Source organism: Oryza glaberrima, chromosome 11 (assembly GCF_000147395.1).
Source record: "Oryza glaberrima chromosome 11, OglaRS2, whole genome shotgun sequence".
Lineage (NCBI taxonomy): Eukaryota > Viridiplantae > Streptophyta > Magnoliopsida > Poales > Poaceae > Oryza > Oryza glaberrima.
Genome location: NC_068336.1, coordinates 1,669,158 through 1,683,587, shown reverse-complemented (window position 1 = coordinate 1,683,587; position 14,430 = coordinate 1,669,158). Strand labels below are relative to the sequence as shown.

The window sequence follows — 14,430 nt, the reverse complement described above, 5'->3', positions numbered from 1 at the left end:
TAAGCAATCGTATTCTTGCGGTGAAATATGTGATTTACCAGTCGAATAAAATGTGCATCTAATCCTAGTGTCCATGAATATTACACACCCGACTACCCCAGTGTGTTGTCGATAGGAATTTATGGGGCCAAGGATATGGCATTGGTCTCATTCTCTAATTTGAATGTAAGTTGAGGGCCACACTTGTGAATATGGTGGTATATGTGCAGTCTTCGGTGTAATCGGGAAAAACGCTGCATGTAATTGGATGCCAATATGCTCATGCATACTGAGTATGCTCTATTTTATTCACGCAGGAAATTTAACAGGGAAGTTTGAACCCAACTAGAAAACATTCACCAAACCGATCAAACTAGGTGTAACAAACATGCAGAAACTGAACACAACATACATCCATGCACGGATGGAGATGGACCAGTGCATGGCTAAAAGATAGCTGCACCCTGCACATGCCAATTATCTCACAGGACATGCATGCATGATCTTCATTGCAAATTGCTATTAGGATTTAGGGAGAATCAGTATCTGTCGATAAATGTCTTGATGGTGTCGATGAGCTCCCTTGTCCGCTCCGCCGTGAGGGGATCGGACTCCACGGCGAAGAAGTTGAGATAGAAGACGTGCGCCACCGCGCCCCGGCTTACCACCGTCTCCACCGTCTTCCCGACGCGCGCCATGGCCTCGCCGTACTCCACCTGGGGGTCATGGAGCAAGTCCTTCTCCGCCACCACCAGCAGCATCGGCGGCATATGCAAGCGCGCCACGGCCTCCGCCACCAGCGACGGCGACGTGTACGGGCTGTCCTTGTTCATCCCCAATGGTACACCGAGCGCCAGGAGCTTGTCCACCATCTCCTCCGTCAGGAACAAGCTCGGCGGGTTCTCGAGCTCCGACCGGCTCTTCTCCTCACGAGCGAAGCCCGGATTGAGAAGTACCCCGCCGGCGAGCCTCACCGCGTGGAGATCAGCCCCCGCGCCGTCATCCTTCGCCGCCGCGTGTGCCGCGACGAGGTGCACGAGGTTGCCGCCGGAGCTGTCGCCGATGAGGAACACGCGCGAGAAGTCGGCCTCGTCACGTAGGCGTTCCACCGCCGGATTAAGGTTTCCTTCATCGCCGCAAGCGACGTCCCGCAGCCAGAGAAGCGCGGCATGGCCAGCGTCAATGGCGGCAGGGAGGCGGTACTCCGGCGCGAGTGGGAGGAAGACGGAGACGATGCCGGCGACATCGAGCTCGGCAGCAAGCGGGGCGTAGAAGTTGTGGTAGAGCGCCCACGACGGACGCGATAGACAGAACCCACCACCATGGAAGTGAAGGAGGAGAGGACGACGCCGCCGTGGCCGGGGCGCGGCTGCCGGCGGCTCGGCCGGGAGGTAGAGGCGGACGTCTACACCCCTGGCCGTGGTGACGTCGTGCACGGTGACGCCATTGCGCGGCTCGGTGTAGGGCGGGACGATGACGGTGAAGGGCTCCGCGCCCGGTGGTGTCAGCCGCTCGACTGTGCCATCGGAGTAGAGGCGGAGCCAGCCGGTGACCTCCTCGACGACGGTCTTGCTAGGATCGGTCTCCGGCGCCGTGGTTGTGGAGGGCATTTCGCTATTTCAGCCGTGGACTATCTTGCTATCTTGGCTTTCTCTCGAAAGCCGGATCATATATATTGGGCTTGATTGGGGAGGTTATAGCTGATGCAGCTTCTTCTTTCAAAATCAGAAGCTCTCTCAAACGGTCCGGTTTTTTATTTAAATTGAAGAAGTTGTAGTTGTAAAATTAAAAAATAAACTAGAAAACAAAAGTTGAAAAACACGGATTTTTCATATTTTTAAAAGCTGGCTACCAACCAGTTGCGCTTTTTATAACTCTAAATAGACCCAATGATCTGTATCATTGTTTTTTTTAAAAAAAAAAGAAGACCTCAACCGCCTATTTAAAGGTCAGCGAGCTACATCGTTGGATGTTGGAACAGGGATATGATTAATATCGGCTAACGTGCTGGAGTAGTATAATACACAAAGTCCAGGAACTAATTAAATAATGGGATAGAATCAAAGAATGATTTTTCTAACATACTTTACTAGAAATGCTTACAGCATATAGACTAGCAGACTATAAATCATCTATAAACAGATTTCTAGAAGATAAAACAGACAGTTATAGTAGCGGGCTGCAGATTTATAGACAGTTATAGTACGGACTCCAAGATGTATGTGTGTATGACATGTGAGACTAGATATTAATTATATAGTATATGTTTATAAATATCTAATATATGAATTGGCTATTAAGCCAGCCGTTGGCTATATTATTAAACTGTTCTTAGGCCTTATCCGACTAATTAATGAATTAATTAGGTGCTTAAGGTCAACTTTCGGATCAAGCGTGTAGTGCAGTGTCGTTAGTTTAAGATTTGTTCGAAATAGGACCAGACCACGTTTATTATCTCTGCCAACTGGCGAGCTGGCGTGCGGAAGTAAACTCCAAAATTTAAGAGAAGTGGCTTTGAAAATTACAAAATTTCTAAGATAAATGTAACTATATAGCACACAGTTATATTTATTTTGAGACGGAGAAAATAAGAAGTTATTATATAAACGACAGCACGTAAAACGAAGCACGCGTTATTACATAATTAATTAAGTATTAGCTATTTTTTTTCAAAAATGGATTAATTTGATTTTTTTAAGCAACTTTCATATAAATTTTTTTGAAAAAACGCACCGTTTACCAGTTTGAAAAACGTGCGCGTGAAAAACGAGGGAGAGGGGCTGGAACTTGGAGATAATAACAGAGCCATAGACATGTCTTTTGTGTTATCGGTCAAACAGGTAGAAGAGATCTCTACTTAATAAAATCTGTAAAGCTGAGCTAGAAGCATGCAACGCACGTGCACTTGTACTTTTGTAGTTAAAGAGAATAATATACTCCCTCCGTTTTTTAATAGATAATGTCGTTGATTTTTTCTCACATGTTTGACCATTCGTCTTATTCAAAAATTTTATGCAAATATATAAGATATAAATCACACTTAAAGTACTATGAGTGATAAAACAACTCATAACAAAATAAATTATAATTACGTAAATTTTTTTAATAAAACGAATAGTCAAATATATAAGAAAAAGTCAATGTCATTATTTATTAAAAATGGAGATAATTAAAAATGGAGGTAGTATAACACAAGTTGTTTCGCCAATAGTCACGTATACTTGTTCTCCTCTGCTTTTTTCTTAATATATCTTCTAGATCAGCAAAACGTATTAATATCACTTTATAAACACGTCTAATCACTAGTGTCATTGTACTCCCTAATTAGTTTCTCCACCAATCAGACCGGCCGCTTTCGTCACACGTAAAATATCAGGAAAAAGTACACCGGATGTCCCTCAACTTATCATCGAGTTACAAATATCATCTCCCAACCACAAAAACCAGATATATGACATCTATCAACTTTTAAAACCGTTCACTTTAGGTCCTTCAGTGGTTTTGACCCTGTTTTTATACGACGTGGTGGTTGAATCACCATGGGACCCACGTGGGCCTCTCCTATCAGGATGCCACATATCACCCTCTCTCCTTTCCCTTCCTCCTCTCTCTCTCTATCTCACTTTTCTTCTCTAGCAGGCCGGCCGACAGGTCGTGAGGAGGTCGCCGGGGCAAGGAGGGAGAGGAGAAGGTCCGGCGGCTAGCAACAGGCGACGCGGGAGCAGGCCGGTTGGGGAGGAGGCCGGTGGCGCAGAGGCTGTAGGCGTGGAGGAGGGTGACGGCGGAGGAGCGAGGGCGGTAGGGATAGGGCCGACAGGCAGTGGCCGCGTGGAGAAAGAGGCCTCCCCGCCTCCTCCCTCCCCGTGCGCGCTCGCCGTTGGACTCCCCACTCCCCTCGCCGGCCGTCCCGCTCGCGACTGGGAGGGCAAGGTGGAGGAGGTCACCGTCGGTCCAAAGGGAGGAGACGGAATCGGTGTACCTCAACTTGGGCGTCGCCGCCGTCTCCAACTCCACCTCCTGGATCGTCGAGACGAAGATGCGGCTGCGCAAATCTGGCAGCTCAGCGACGTCTGCCGGTCTCCATCGTGGGAGGAGGCAGGAGGAGGACCCAACGCCAACGAGGGTAGTGGTGGGAGATGGCGGGGCTGTGGCCGTCATCGGGCGATGTCACCTGGGCTTGTTGAGGAGGAGACGATCATGGTTCTTGACGACGAGGTCAGCAAGGGAGATCGGGAAGCCGGTCTGCACGGGGGAGGGCCGGTGCGGGAAGGTGGATGGAGGGAGGAAGGTGAGGAGGCGGACGAGAGGATGCGGCGGAGGAGGGAGCGGAGGAAATCGGAGGCGAAGGCCTCGGCGAGGAGGGAGGAATGGACTGCGCCATTGTGGCAGTAGGAGGAGCCGTCGTCTCCCCTTCTTGCGCGTCGGCCATCGTCGGCCGCCGCCGCCCTAGCATCGGCCGCCACCGGCCACCCTCCTTCTCGCCTTCTCCCGCGTTGGCCATCGCCGGCCACCGCCGACCGCCCTCTCTCTCTCCCACCTTGCGCCCATGGGCCGACCTATCCAAAGAAGAATGAGAGAGAGTAACCGAGTAAGGGAGAAGAGAGGATCAGGAGAGATGGGAAAAAGAGTGAGTGATGTCGTGGACACACTGACATGTGGGGCCCACGCTGACTCAGCAGTCACGTAGAACAAAACCAGAGCCAAAACCACCGAAGAAACTATTGTGACCAGTTTTGATTAGTTAAGATACGCCGGATATCAGTTTTGCGTTTGGGGGTCGATTTTGTAACTCGATGACAAGTTGAGGGACCTTCGGTGTACTTTTTCCAAAATATCATGTCTAGGCCAGGCCCATGCACTGGCCCATGAATCGGTCGAGCCCACCTTGTGATAATGTGCAGTGTTGCCTGATGATAACTCCACATGCGTTGCAGCCAGGGTTCCACTTACCGTCGGGGTACGGTAATATAAATACCGCGGTAACCTCCTTAAATTCAAATAAATTTAAAAATTAATTTGAATTTTTGATAAATTTTATACGGTTTTGTACGGTTTTTCACGGTTACCGTGCGGTAACCGTGCTTACCGCCGGGGCACGGTAACCCCGGTCTCGGTGGTTTGGGAAACCTTGGTTGCAGCTAGGACGAGCGAGACTTAACGGGAAACTATTTTGATTTGTCGAGAGAATATTTCCTCATTTTCTTAAAAATCATGTTATGAAAAATTCTGAAAAAATTTGATGCTACTCATACAACATATCTATACAACTCCACAAAATCTCAGGTCTGAATTCATCTCACACGTCGAGATATAAAAAAACAAATTCAGCTTATAAATAGTAGCATACTATTCACATATGCATTTTTTTTCCTCGATATGTAGATTGAATTTGAATTTGATTTTTGGTGTATCGATAGATATCACCGTACAACTATTTGTATCAAATTTAGAAGAAAAATATACATAAGGGATATCCCTCGAGTGATTAGAATCCACTCCCGAGTTAACGTGCACACGTAATAAGATGCACGTATTGTATTGTCCGTTGCCTGATGAAAACGACCCCACGCTAGCTTTGCTTGTTCCGCAGACATCGTCCTGATGATCTGTGCTATGAAAAATGTAATACTCCATCTATCACTAATCACTTACCCTAATCTATTTCCCAAAGCTTCCAGTGTCAGAAAAGCTATATGGACTCTGGAGTAGTACTATGCGAGTGAGTGTATTGAAATGTATGGAGTACATCAATCACGCTTCGAATGAAGCAAAGAAAATTCGAGAGAGCAAAAATTGTCTACAGAGCACAGTAACATATGTGACATGTGAACCTGTGTCATCGAGCGTGCGCGGCGAGGGGCACGGCCTCCGCGAGCGGCGTGGCCATCGGCGACGGCAGCGGCGAGTCACGGCACACCGGGCAGGTGGCGCTCACCCGCAGCCACCGCTCCGCGCACTCCGCGTGGAACCGGTGCCCGCAGCCGGGACCTCGCCGGAGCGCGTCGCCGGCTACGAACTCCCCGAGGCAGATGGCGCACTGCGCCCCCGCGCACGCGTCGTCGTCGTCACCGACGCCGACGTGTAGGAACTTGGGGTAGAGCGCGTCGATGGCCGGGCCGTCGAGGCCTAGCACCACGACGGCGGACGCTGCCGGGGCGCCGCCGTCGTCGTCGTCGGCGAGGAGCACGGCAGCTGCTCCAGCCTTGGCCCGAACGCAGATGTAGGAGGCGAGCATGACGGTGGAGATGAAGACGAGGACGCCGACGGCGATGGCGATGCCGTAGCCGAGGCACACAGCGCCGCCGACGTCCGCTGCGGCGGGCGCGAAGGAGGCGGCGTCGGGCGAAGATGCGGGCGCGAGGGCGAAGGAGATGGACGCGTGCATTCGTAGCAGCAGCGTGGGCAAATCAAATGGGATAGATGGAGACTGCGGCTGCAGTGAAGTGGAGCTTGCAGCTGGATAGTGGCACGAACGAGCTGCGATGCGTGCGGCGTATGAGTTGAAAATGGCGTGACAAAATTTAAGGCGGAGCTGGTAGTAAATGGAGGACGCGCAGAAGAAGAAGTTAATCTGAATTGATTCTGAATTTCAATGGCCAGAGTGTGTACGCCCCGTAGCAGTGTGAGTAAAGGATTGATGGTGAACTAGGAAGTCGACGAATCATACGAGTTTCAGAATTACTGTGTTACATTACAGTAGTAAGCACTAAACAGTCGATTTGTTCTTGCTCACCGTGCAATCACGTGGGAAAGAAAACTAGTGATCATCACGAATCATGCAGAGCACACAAGCAATTGAAAGAGGACCACATTGCAACATTGAACAATACCATAAATTTATCGCAAATGAATGTAAACACAAGTACTTGCGGGACACTAGTCGACAGTAGGTTGTTGGGCTTGGAATCGCACCAAACCACGGAGAAGTAGACAACAATAAAAATGTCTACTTCTCCGTGACCACAGTCAACAGTCCCCCACAGCCCCCGCGTGCTGATATCCTCTAGAAAAATGCTTCAGAAAATGAATTGCAATCGCTATCAATCGAACAATCACTCGTATACTAGTTTGCTTCTGATAATTTTCGCAAGAAATGTACTCGAATCGAATCCAACTGCGAAAATGCCTATGCTAAATAACAACTGGAGAAATTTTGTGGCATCCAATCAAGTTGCTGTTCAACAAACAATCCCACGATGGCGCCATGTTACTTGACATTGCACCAAGCTGTCCATCCACCAAATAGTACGAATCTCACTGAACTACGGGGACCACATCTACCAACATTCTCAGCACTCGACGCCGGCGCACGCGGCGCGGCGGAACCCGGGCGGCAGGTCCGGCGCGCGGCTCCACTTGCCGCCGGCGATGTCGTAAACCAGCACCATCCCTTCCAACGCGCCGCCGCCGGCATTGTGACCCCTCACGGCCGCGGCGCTCACCACGGCCGCCACCCTGTTGGTTCCTAGGCCAGCCATCGCCACGCGCACCGCCATGCTGAGCCCCACCGACCCCCTCGGCATCGGCGGCGCCTCGAGCGCCACCCACCCGCCCCAGCCTCTGCCGTCACCGCCACGGCCGGTGGCGCCGGACCACCTCCAGAAGGAGAGCTCCACCGCGTGGCTGGCTACTACGTACAGGTGGTCACCGACGCCGCACGCCCCCACGACGCAGCCGCCGCCGGGGAGCGCACGGGGGCGCGCCCAGGTGCCGGACGCGACGTGCAGCGCGTCCACCGACCCGGCGCACACGTGCGCCTCGAGCGCCCGCGCGCCCTCGCCGGACACCGCGACGCCCCCGGCGACGTAGAACACGCCTCCCGCACTCGCGCCGGCGCACCCGTACCTCCGCCGCGGGGCCTCGCCGACCACGCGCCACGCGTCGACCTCCGGGTCGTACTCCTCGACCGCCGCGGTGCGCGCGGATCCGCCGGCGACGTAGATCCGATCACCCACGGCGGCCGCGGCGAACTTCTTCCGCGGGAAGAGCGTGGGTGCGCACGCGCGGGCGGCGCCGGTGAGCGCGTCGACGCGCAGCGTCGCCCCGCGGCCGATGAGGAAGACATCCCGTCCCAGCACGACCGCGCGGGCATGCGCGAACACAGAGCCGCCGCAATGCAGCAGGGTCGGGGGCAACGGCAGCGGGGCGACCTCGAGCACGGGCACGGAGGATTCAAACCGGAGCAGCGCCTGCGGGACGCAACCGTTGTCGGAGACGGAGAGGGCGAGGAGGGAGGGGCGGAGGTGGGCGTGGGCGCGGCGGAGGTGGAGGAAGGCGTCGGAGGCGAGGAGCGTGGCGAAGCGGCGGGAGACGGCGGGGAGCGGAGGGAGGGAGGCGCGGGGGACGCGGGCGAGGCATTCGAGGAGGAGGTCGTCGGGGAGGGTGGAGATTGGGGGTGCCGGCGGCGACGAGGGAGGCGGCGGTTGCGGGGTGGGGCAAAGAACGGGGACGGAGATGTGGCGGGCGGGGTCGGCGGGGATGCAGGACTTGACGAGCCACGAGAGGCTGCGGGAGTGGCAGCTCTCGGCGGCGGGCATGGCAGATTGCCGGATTGGGAGCTCAGCTCAGGCGGGCAGCTGCTGCTGCGTGCGGTGGGTTGTGATTGGGCATGGGGAATCGTGGGAGGTGGAGTGGAGGGGAAGTCGTTGGGCGGCTGGGCTCGTGCCCCCCACCTTGTGCGGGGCGCAGCAACGGCGACGGTGGTGGAGCCGTTGCTTTGCTTTGAAATTCGAAGGTTTGGGTTTAAAATTTGAGCGTTTTGAATTGGTTAGATCAGCGTTGGCCTGGAGGAATAACAGTGTACTTTACTTTACAGCCATCTGATTTCATCTAAAAATAGTTTTAATAGACCAAACAAATTTATCTGATCATATTTTAGTTCCCCATCTGAAATGTTTGGCTTGACCAAACACGTGAAGAGCTCATACACAAGACTTTATAGGCAGATCAACCTGACCTACAGACGGTACAGTACAAACGATTCACCATCTAGCACACAAAGGTAGTAGCTTCCAAAGTTCCAATGTGAGCCATTCAGCAATTCGCACTCCGTTTTTTTTCATGCCCTAAAGTTGAACATGCAAATACACAAGACAAGTTAGTGCTTTATGGTTTATGGAAAGGGAAGGGACATAGAGCGCACCAGTAAACGGTAAAGTGCATTGTCCTGAGCTGGTGGTTAATGGCCATCATCAAAGTTGATGGATGCAAATCACCAAAGTCAGACCAGATTGGCAGTCAATTGTGCCAAGGAAAAAAGGACAACGATTATGGTTAACACGAGTGCAAAGAATAGAAGAATGTAAGACCAAGTGGCATCAGAAAGCATCACATGATTCGTTCAAAAAAAGAAAGCATCACGTGTGTGGTTTCCGGGAAGCTGCAAATCACCTGCAAACTCAACTAGCTGCAGCCTCCTTCAGATACATATATTCTCCTCTCTGTAGTCCGTAGCAGCCTGGCAGATTGCAGATGCCAGTACCAACCACAATGACTCAATGAGCGAGCGGACGATTCCTCCTCCTGTGTCGTCGCATGGCGAGGACTTCGCCGAGGTTGTGGTGGTGCGCCATGGGGAGACATCGGCGAACGCCTTGTGCATCATTCAGGTCGGCGGTCTTGTCTTCCCTTTGTTCCTGTCACCAATAACTTGTCCTTTTCAATTTTTCTTGAGAATTATACTTGGTTGATGGCCTTCTTCAGTCAATAGCTCTTCAGTCCCCTCGTCGTCATTCCATCAATTTTCTCGAGTTGACAGATCATCAGAACAATTTTAACAGGGACAAATGGATATAGAGTTGAATGAGGCTGGCAGACAGCAAGCTGTTATGGTGAGCTTTACCAATACATTTCAAATAATGAAACAGGATTGTACTTTGGGGTTTTGTCTGAACTTGGGAATTCCATTATCGAAAAACCTGAACTTGGAATTGGTGCTAACGTCTAAGGTTGCTCGTCGGTTGGCTAAAGAAGCTAAGCCAGTTGCCGTGTACTCCTCTGATCTGAAGCGTGCTGCCGAAACGGCTCAAACTATAGCTACAGCTTGCAATGTGTCCAACGTAAGTAAATGCATTATATGCTGAAGCTTCCATTTTCCAGTGGTAAACTTGCTATGTTTCTCATTTGATTTGCTTTCAGCTGGTGTTGAGTCCTGCACTGAGAGAAAGGCACATGGGAGATCTCCATGGTTTGAAGTTTGATGATGCCGTCAGAAGCAAGCCTGACGCTTACAAGGCTTTCTCATCTGAAGACAGAAGCCAAGAAATCCCTGTAACTTTCATCCTTAATTTTCTCACCAACTTCTTAGGCTTGATAATGATTGGCCTAACATTAGTAGATGTGTTTCGAACAATTTTCTGTTTTGACAGGGTGGCGGGGAGAGCCTTGACCAACTATCTGAGCGGTATGTTTCGTACTTGAACACAATAGCTGGGAAGTACAAGGGTAGGCAGTACTGTAATATTCTCAGTCCGAAGTTTTGGTATGGTTGACAGAATAGTGAAATTTGCTTGTTGAGTTAGCTATTTCAAATCTGGTAAGCATGCTATTAGTAAAGTGAAAGCTAGCGGTGCAAAGAAAATTCAGAATGCACCTGCACATTCTTATGCCGAGTCATTCAAGCAGTTGCTCATAATACACAGAAAATGAAGTTATTATGTATGCTGCATTGGCAGGGGAGCGAGTGATTGTGGTCTCCCATGGAGCGAGCATCGAGGAACTCTGCAGACACGCCGATCCAACCAGCTCAGTTCGCAGAAGAATCCCAAACACTTCGATCTGCGTCTTCAACATTTCTGGCACCACCGGCCATTGGATTCTCGAGAGGTTTGGAGATGTCGCCCATCTCAACGAAGACGACTTCCCGTAGAATGCATTTGGTGGCGATGAGGCCTCTACGTAGTGCCTCCAACCAACCAACCAACCGGCTTCTTGGGCCATTTCATGAATCCGGGCATGAACTGTTATCTGTTTGTCTCTCTTTTCTCTCAATTTGACGATTGTAGAACTTTCGTGCTAACTGAGTCACATCGCATAACTCACGAATTCACAAATTGCAATTGCTTGATTGAAACTAGCTACTGGACTTTTCATATTTAGTACTAGTTAAATAGTCACGCATTCGTGTGACTATAACCTCCTGCTCTGCTAGATGATAATCAACCAAACTTTTGGTTTCCAAAGTATGACAATAGAAACACGGTCCCTTGTATATGATTATTCGATTTGCTTGTGGCTTTGATCTGGGGATTAGTCAAGCACCTCAGTTAGTGAAAAAAAAACAATCACGTTCAGAATCCAACCCAGGCAAGGACCGAAGCATTAACTCCGATTGTGGGATCATTCATAAAACTAAAAGTCCTTGAAAAAATTTCAAGCTTAATTAGAACAGAACATGGGATATTTATTTACCAGAGAAGTAAGAGAAAGAAAATTGATAGGGGCTGAAGTAAAAAACAGCAGGAATGCAGACATGAGAAAGAATACTGATAAGGGCCGAAGTACCAAATGCTTTTATTGCTAATTTGGATGTCTTAATACCCTGAATATGTGATGTCACAGCCGCATATCGGCATGAGTTTCAAAAAACATTCTCCTGCATGTGTGCGCCTAAACAGAATTAGCTGCTTAATGAGCTGGGGTTCACCACCCAGGATAACCTTCACTAAGCTCCGCCACTAAACGGAGTTAGTACGAAATGAAGTGGCGGAGTTAGTACAAAATAAAAGGGTATCACTCCTTTGTTTTACTTTAATTTGGATCGAGTTAAGGCTGATGCAAGTATTTAAGTTTGGACTGAGGGTGCAAATAGGATGGAAATATATGAAGTATAGATAAAAAATATTTTAAACCGGGTTGTTAGGCACCCCCTCAGCTCCACTCTACGACCAAGCAACCGTCTGGTCTACTATTCTTGGGCCATTTCGTGAATTCAGACATGATCAAACCATCCGATTATCTTTCTCTTTTGCAGGACAAATATAAATTTGTCGGTACGGCAGCATAGTACTACTGTACTAGCAGAAAATGAAATCAATAGAGTTGCTATAGACTATTGACCAAGGTCTCTCCCACTCCCCGCTCTATAGATACATGTCCATATCGTCCGAAGCTTCCTACTCAAACATTTCTCAATTAACCTCCATTGGATTAAATAATTGATCTTCGAGTTGGTCTTTTGAAGTCCGCAACGCAAGTCCCTATCTTGGGCAACAAGAACAAACAATTTGGCATACATGTGCCAATCCATGGCCTTACACACTCTTTAGTACAGTTCACAATATTTTAGCATTCATCTCAGAGTAGGACTTTCAATTAAACAGTTCAACATCTCTGAACTCTGAAGCGCAGATAGGCAGATAGCTCAACATATAAAAGCAGTAGCAAATGCATGTCCATATATGTCAACCAACAGCGAAAGTAGCAATTAATTCAGTCAGTTGAAATGGAGTTCTACGCCTATTCCATGCTCCTCATCCTGCCTCTGATACTGTACATGTCCTACCACCTCACAAGAACCCTAGCCGAGAAGAAGCCCACCACCCATGGCCTCAAGGCACACCCGCTGCTCGGCCACCTCCCGGCCTTCGTCAGGAACAGCCACCGCTTCCTTGATTGGTCGACGGAGCTCATCGCCGGCAGCCCGGAGATGAGGATTGGATTGTGGATCCCCGGGATGCGGAGCGGCATCGTCACCGGCAACCCGACCGACGTCGAGCACATCCTGCGCACCAACTTCGCAAACTATCCCAAGGGCCAGCACGCCATTGGCATGCTCGAGGATTTCCTCGGCCATGGCCTCTTCAACTCCGACGGCGAGCAGTGGCTCTGGCAGCGCAAGAACGCCAGCTACGAGTTCAGCAAGCGCTCCCTGCGCAAGTTCGTCGTCGACGTCGTGCAGGCCGAGGTCGACAACCGCCTGCTCCCGCTGCTCCGCCGCGCTGCCGGTAATGGTGTCGGTGGTGATGCCGTCGTCCTCGACTTGCAGGACGTGCTCCAGCGATTCGGGTTCGACACCATCTGTATGGTGGCGTTCGGGCATGACCCGCGGCTGCCTCGCCGACGGCGGGGTCCTGGAGGAGGCCAAGTCGGAGTTCATGCACAACTTCGGCGAGGCGCTGGACCTCGTCATCGGCCGCTTCATGGACCCCATCGAGGTCTCCTGGAAGATCAAGAAGTGGCTCAACATCGGCACCGAGCGCCGCCTGAAGAAAGCCATCGCCGACGTCCATGCCTTCGCCATGGACATTGTCCGCGCCCGGCGCCAGAGCGCGTCCGTGAAAGACAGAGACGACGTCTTGTCAAGGTTCGTGGCGAGCGACGAGTACAGAGACGAGGTCCTCCGCGACATCGTCCTCAGCTTCCTCGTCGCCGGCCGTGAGACGACGTCGTCGGGGCTGACGTGGTTCTTCTGGCTGTTGTCATCCCGGCCCGACGTCGTGGCGCGGATCGCCGACGAGGTCCGCGGTGAGGAAGGCGACCGGCACGCGCCCCGGCGAGCCATTCGGGTTCGACGCGCTCCGGGAGATGCACTACCTCCACGCCGCGCTCACGGAGTCGATGCGGCTGTACCCGCCGGTGCCGACCGACCCGCAGTCGTGCGCGGCGGACGACACACTCCCCGACGGCACGTTCGTCCGCGCCGGCTGGTTCGTGAACTACAGCGCGTACGCCATGGGGAGGCTCGCCGCCATATGGGGCGAGGACTGCATGGAGTACAGGCCGGAGCGATGGCTCGGCGACGACGGCGCGTTCCAGCCGGCGAGCCCGTTCCGGTTCACGGTGTTCCACGCGGGGCCGAGGATGTGCCTCGGGAAGGAGATGGCGTACGTGCAGATGAAGTCCATAGTTGCTAACGTGCTTGAGGAGTTGGTGGTCGACGTCGTCAAGGAGGTCGCCGGCGGGGGCTCGCCGGAGCATGTGTTCTCTATATCGCTGAGGATGAAGGGTGGCTTACCTGTGAAGATAAGGAGAAAGGGTGAATGTGTTTAGGGGATGGTGAATTGGTGATTCTAATTGCCACTGAATTAACAGGAGAACTATCTTATCGTTGTGTTTCTTACTTGAACACTGTTGTTGAAAGATGAACGCTTGTTTTGGTGGATGAAAACAGAAATAGTACTTGTGTACTTGTGTGTAGTAATTGTTTTTTTAATACTCTTACAGTGCATCCCTTGAAAACTATTTTTAGGTTACAGCCCTAACAACTAATTTTAGTTTTAGCGTACTTGTAGAGACTTTTGCATTCTTGTCCCCTTGATGGGAACCTTTAAGGTGGTGTTTGGATCTCCTGAAAAAAAGATAAAGATAAAAATTAAGTGTTTCACGTAAAACGAGGTGGTAATAACGTGTGATTAAATGAGGCATATTCTTGTCTTTAGCCCTCCTTACTTGCTCTCATTGGGCCTTAGTGGGCTAGATGCGGGCCACCGGCTGGTTGGCTCCTAGATTTAG

The 14,430-nt window shown here is 51.1% G+C and overlaps 2 protein-coding genes and 2 pseudogenes across 3 annotated transcripts; 2 read left to right on the top strand and 2 right to left on the bottom strand.

Moving 5' to 3' along the window:
- Positions 1 to 258: 258 nt before the first annotated feature.
- LOC127754066 (probable carboxylesterase 17) lies at positions 259 to 1,649 on the bottom strand. Its single transcript, XM_052279529.1, has one exon. It carries the CDS (start codon positions 1,587 to 1,589, stop codon positions 519 to 521), a length of 1,071 nt encoding a protein of 356 aa, XP_052135489.1. The 5' UTR covers positions 1,590 to 1,649; the 3' UTR covers positions 259 to 518.
- Positions 1,650 to 5,501: 3,852 nt separating this feature from the next.
- On the bottom strand, positions 5,502 to 8,615 carry LOC127754601 (F-box/kelch-repeat protein At5g26960-like; annotated as a pseudogene).
- A 709-nt stretch (positions 8,616 to 9,324) lies between these two features.
- LOC127754019 (phosphoglycerate mutase-like protein 4) lies at positions 9,325 to 10,996 on the top strand. Of its 2 annotated transcripts, none has more exons than XM_052279473.1 (6): positions 9,325 to 9,587; positions 9,759 to 9,809; positions 9,927 to 10,037; positions 10,117 to 10,248; positions 10,347 to 10,422; positions 10,653 to 10,996. In XM_052279473.1, exons 1-6 carry the CDS (start codon positions 9,477 to 9,479, stop codon positions 10,844 to 10,846), a joined length of 675 nt encoding a protein of 224 aa, XP_052135433.1. In that variant the 5' UTR covers positions 9,325 to 9,476; the 3' UTR covers positions 10,847 to 10,996. The 2 variants fall into 2 exon arrangements, with proteins under 2 accessions (XP_052135433.1, XP_052135434.1); XM_052279474.1 differs by having other exon boundaries at positions 9,327 to 9,587; positions 10,347 to 10,381.
- A 755-nt stretch (positions 10,997 to 11,751) lies between these two features.
- LOC127754600 (cytochrome P450 CYP94D108-like) lies at positions 11,752 to 13,968 on the top strand (annotated as a pseudogene).
- Positions 13,969 to 14,430: the final 462 nt, after the last annotated feature.

Excerpts from the sequence above, each read along its gene's own strand:
- LOC127754066 (XM_052279529.1), bottom strand. The coding sequence starts at position 1,589 with ATGCCCTCCACAACCACGGCGCCGGAGACCGATCCTAGCAAGACCGTC.
- LOC127754019 (XM_052279473.1), top strand. The coding sequence starts at position 9,477 with ATGAGCGAGCGGACGATTCCTCCTCCTGTGTCGTCGCATGGCGAGGAC. Across the intron at positions 10,038-10,116 it reads CAGCTTGCAATGTGTCCAAC|CTGGTGTTGAGTCCTGCACT; the intron begins GTAAGTAAATGC and ends ATTTGCTTTCAG. Across the intron at positions 10,249-10,346 it reads ACAGAAGCCAAGAAATCCCT|GGTGGCGGGGAGAGCCTTGA; the intron begins GTAACTTTCATC and ends CTGTTTTGACAG.